This window comes from Cupressus sempervirens, chromosome 10 (genome assembly GCF_028749045.1).
Source record: "Cupressus sempervirens isolate cs-2001-9-10 chromosome 10, ASM2874904v1, whole genome shotgun sequence".
NCBI classification, from domain to species: Eukaryota; Viridiplantae; Streptophyta; class Pinopsida; order Cupressales; family Cupressaceae; genus Cupressus; species Cupressus sempervirens.
The window spans coordinates 797537802-797542285 of NC_143127.1; the positions used below are offsets into that span (position 1 = coordinate 797537802).

Sequence of the window (4484 nt, forward strand, 5' to 3'; positions counted from 1 at the left end):
TTAGGTGGTAATGGAAAAACTATTCTGTGAACCGTGAACGGTAGCCCACTGGTGTGGATGGTAGACTATTTCAAACAGGACAAATTTCAGCCTACATATCCAATTCGCAGGCTTCCTGGAAAACCGTAATATGTGACTTTGTAATTCAGCAATGCGGTTTAATTTGCATAGAAATGTAATTGTGAGAGCCTCATACGACTAGAGGGGAATTGCTTTGAAGACAGAGAGTAGAGGCTTGGATTAAGGTGAGAGGATTGTATTTTTGACCAGTCGTGACCAAATGGATGTGAGCCCGCTAACTTGAAAATGGACATTAAAAAATAACGAGTAGCAGTTGGTAGACCAACACAGATTTTGGTACCGAGATTTAATGACAATGGACAAGAAGATTCATGTGTTGATCAATGTGCTTATGTTTTGCTTGGATGTCACCCTAGACCAAAGAGCCATGCCTTATCTAGAAGACCCAAAAGGCTGAAGAGTACATGCGAAGCAAAAGAAGTCAAGGAAATGGAGACAGACAGTTGCTAACGATGAATCCCTTACAGATATGAAGCATTGTGGACCGACCCAGCAGAAGCGAAAAGACCTCACAGCTTATTTAATCCTTCTACCTATATATAGACAGATAGAGAGATACTCTCACATGTCGGGTCCGAAACAATTTGCCAAGTAGTCATTCAGCGAGTTGAGGCTGAGATTGTTGTACGATTCTCGCAATGCAGGCTTCTAAATGCCGGCTCCTAGTGTTGCCACTTTTGGCATTGTGGTTCACTAGTATTCAATTTGTATCAGCAAAACATGCCGTGTTTACACGACGCTACAAATTCAACGTGGGTTACATATGTTTCTACGGAATGAGTTGAATGCAGGATTATTGTTTAGGTTTCACTTTTAAATTTGTATCTTTGTGATCAGGTTCAAATATTCCTGACAAGGAATGTCATGATTGATTTAGTTGTTCTAAACATGTACAGATTCAAATGGCGAATGTGACCCGCCTTTGCACTACGAAAGCCCTCTTGACTGTGAACGGGCAATATCCGGGGCCTGCAATAGTTGCTCGAGAAGGGGATCGCGTGGTTGTGAATGTAACAAATAATGTTCAAAACAATGTTAGCATACTTTGGTATCTCTTCTGCTCCCTTATTCACTTGATAAAAGTAGTGTTATATGCTGATGTATCACTTAGTTATAAGAGGGTGCACCTTATGAAATGCTCAGGCATGGAGTTCGGCAGCTTAGATCAGGGTGGGCGGATGGTCCTGCTTATGTCACTCAGTGCCCAATTCAAACCGGGCAAAGTTATGTGTACAAATTTATGATCAAAAGGCAGAGAGGAACACTGTGGTGGCATGCCCACATCTCGTGGTTGCGAGCAAGCTTACATGGGCCCATTATCCTTTACCCCAAAAGGAATGCTTCTTACCCATTCCCTCGCCCGCACCAGGAAGTGCCTATTGTTTTTGGTATGTTTGCTTAAGACAATAAATGTGTTGCCACTATACACTATTACTGCTAAATTTAATATGAAAATGGAAATACTTGCGAATTGCAGGCGAGTGGTGGAATGCAGACACTGAGACTGTTATCAATCAAGCAATGCAAAGTGGAGCGCAAGCTAATGTGTCAGATGCGTATACCATTAACGGACTCCCTGGGCTTATGTATAACTGCTCCGCCAACGGTGAGGGTGGGCAATTACAAACGCTAATGTTCATTTGTATAAATATTGTATATAATTGTAACAAATGCTTAATTCATGTGTAATGCAGATACATTCAAGCTCAAAGTGGTCCCTGGGAAAACATACCTGCTCCGTCTAGTTAATGCTGCGCTCAATAATGACTTGTTCTTTGGAATCGCCAACCACACATTGACTGTGGTAGAAGCTGACGCTGTGTATGTGAAGCCTTTCCAAACCAATGTTGTTCTGATCACTCCTGGTCAGACTACCAACGTCCTCTTGACAGCTATGTCTCAGCCACAGAATGCCACGTTCCTCATGTTTGCCCGCCCTTTCGCTACGGGTAGTGCAGCTTTTGATAACTCGACCAGCGCTGGAGTTTTGGAGTATGTTTCCAATGCTAATACCTCCTCTCTTCCCATGATGAAACCAACGCTTCCAGCCCCCAACGATACCTCCTTTGCTGCTAATTTCAGCCAAAAGATGAGAAGTTTGGGCAATCCGAAATTCCCCGCAGCAGCTGTTCCTCTGAAGGTGGATAGACAGTTCCTATTCACAGTGGGGTTTGGGCTAAATCCGTGTCCCCAAGGACAGACATGCCAAGGTCCTAATAACACCAAATTTGCAGCCACTATTAACAACATATCCTTCGTTCTGCCCACCACCGCCCTTCTTCAAGCACACTACTATGGTCAGTCTAACGGAGTCTATAACACCACTTTCCCTGACAACCCGCCATTTCCTTTCAACTACACGGGCACGCCTCCTAACAACACGCGGACCCTGAACGACACGAGAGTGGAAGTGCTTCCTTTCAAAACCAGTGTAGAGCTTGTATTGCAGGACACCAGCATTGTGACCTTCGAGAGCCATCCTCTGCATCTGCACGGCTTCAACTTCTTCATAGTGGGTCAGGGTACGGGAAACTACAATGCCAGCACCGACCCGTCCAACTTTAATCTGGTCGATCCTCCAGAGAGAAACACGGTTGGAGTTCCCAGTGGAGGTTGGGTGGCTCTCAGATTCCTTGCCGATAATCCAGGTACTACTGCTATCCTTACGTAGGCTTAGCTTCGATTTTTCTCATTTACTTCTTGGTCACATTGCTCAACCCAATTGCATTGCAGGAGTGTGGTTCATGCATTGTCATCTCGAGCTGCATACCAGTTGGGGGTTGAAGATGGCATGGGTTGTTCAAAATGGAAACGGTGGCAGATCTCAATCCCTTCTTCCTCCGCCCAAAGATCTTCCCTCCTGTTGATGTCTTCAGCGTCACCGCGCAGCGCGTGCTTACTTTCACTGCTACCAATTTTGTGCCAGTTCAACATAGAGTCCGAAGAAGAATGAGAAAATGTGTGTCTCGACTTCTCTAGAGGGAATAAGAGGGCGTGTGCCTAGACGTGACACCTCTAGCGTGCACCTCGATGATGATGTTAAGCTTTTGAATGATACTGATCTTGGCCTAAATAATTATTTGTTTACTTGGAACTACAAGAGATGTGGAGGGGATGAAATTTATTGGAGATTAGATGGAATCTTTATTTACGCATGTTGGATAGGGGATCAATGGAATACCAGTTCAAAAGTATCGGATTGGAGAGGTTCCAAAATATTCTTGATCTCTTCAAAAGTCTCTAACTCTAAAAACTCCTAGGTTAAAGTTTCAACATTAATGGATGTGGCACTTTTCTCCTCAGATCTTGGTCTCTAATTCATGTTTCAAAGGGAAACCTTCACATAGTACGACTATGCAATCTTTTTTCAAGAAATAAAGATTTCTTAATCAAATACTCAAAAGTTGGAACATCCAATGTTTTGGGAATGTTCAAATCAAGCAAATGACAAACATAAGCTCGTTGGATTATATTACTCGCTTCATCTTAGATTAGAGACTTACTTTGGAGTTGAGACAAAAGGTGGTCAAGGCAATAAAATATCTTATCGACCACCTGCCTAAATAAACGAACTTATTTTTATAGAGGTTCAATTATCACTTTGATAATAAACTTGACGTTCAAGCTATATTGGTGATCAAGAATACATGTACATCAATGAGGTACCAAATGTAGTGCACATGAACCTTTATATACTTGACTTCCTAAACTTTAAATTGGGTTACATAAAATTTAAATGGAACTATGGTTGTTATAAAATGAGAAAAGGTCACATAAATTGAACTATGGTTATTATAAAATGAAAAGAAGTCCTATAAATTGGATACCAAACTTACTGAGAATATTTTAAGGCTAAATGTTCACACCCACTACATTCACATCCACCAATGTTTGACATTAGTGAAGATAACGTAATCTTGCATGTTTTCTTCTCAATGAAATATTTTTTTTGTGTGTATAAAGTGACATTGTAATCTAAGGAACAAACTTCCTAGCATGAATTAATGTATCTAACCAACTCAATAACAATACCTACTAAGTAATAATATATAGCATCACTGTGTTTTCTATAGAGAATATGAAGAATCTGTGGAGAATTCATTAAGCCTTGGTATAGTGATATATAAACGTGTAAAAGAAATTCACAACTATTAAAAAAACCTTCACAATTAAATTAGTTGATATTATAGAGGATGAGACAATATGGAAGTTTTGAACAAAGAACGTCATTATCGCTTGTCGTGAAAAGTGCCAATTATTATCACTCTTGACCATAAGGAATCAAAGGCTAGAGACAAACCTCAATCAACAGAAGATGATTGTGTTGATGTAGGCCCGTAAAACATGCTAATTTAGAAAGCCTTATATATTGATGAAATATTGAGCTCGTATTTTTAAATATT

General features: G+C 40.8%; 1 protein-coding gene across 1 annotated transcript; it reads left to right on the forward strand.

Moving 5' to 3' along the window:
- Positions 1-646: 646 nt before the first annotated feature.
- LOC149536322 (laccase-4-like) lies at positions 647-3475 on the forward strand. Its single transcript, XM_089807710.1, has 6 exons — positions 647-833; positions 978-1129; positions 1225-1469; positions 1559-1687; positions 1776-2729; positions 2815-3475. The coding sequence occupies exons 1-6, from the start codon at positions 720-722 to the stop codon at positions 2946-2948; spliced, it is 1728 nt and encodes a 575-aa protein (XP_089663836.1). The 5' UTR covers positions 647-719; the 3' UTR covers positions 2949-3475.
- Positions 3476-4484: the final 1009 nt, after the last annotated feature.

Excerpts from the sequence above, each read along its gene's own strand:
- LOC149536322 (XM_089807710.1), top strand. The coding sequence starts at position 720 with ATGCAGGCTTCTAAATGCCGGCTCCTAGTGTTGCCACTTTTGGCATTG. Across the intron at positions 834-977 it reads CACGACGCTACAAATTCAAC|ATTCAAATGGCGAATGTGAC; the intron begins GTGGGTTACATA and ends AAACATGTACAG. Across the intron at positions 1,688-1,775 it reads GTATAACTGCTCCGCCAACG|ATACATTCAAGCTCAAAGTG; the intron begins GTGAGGGTGGGC and ends TGTGTAATGCAG.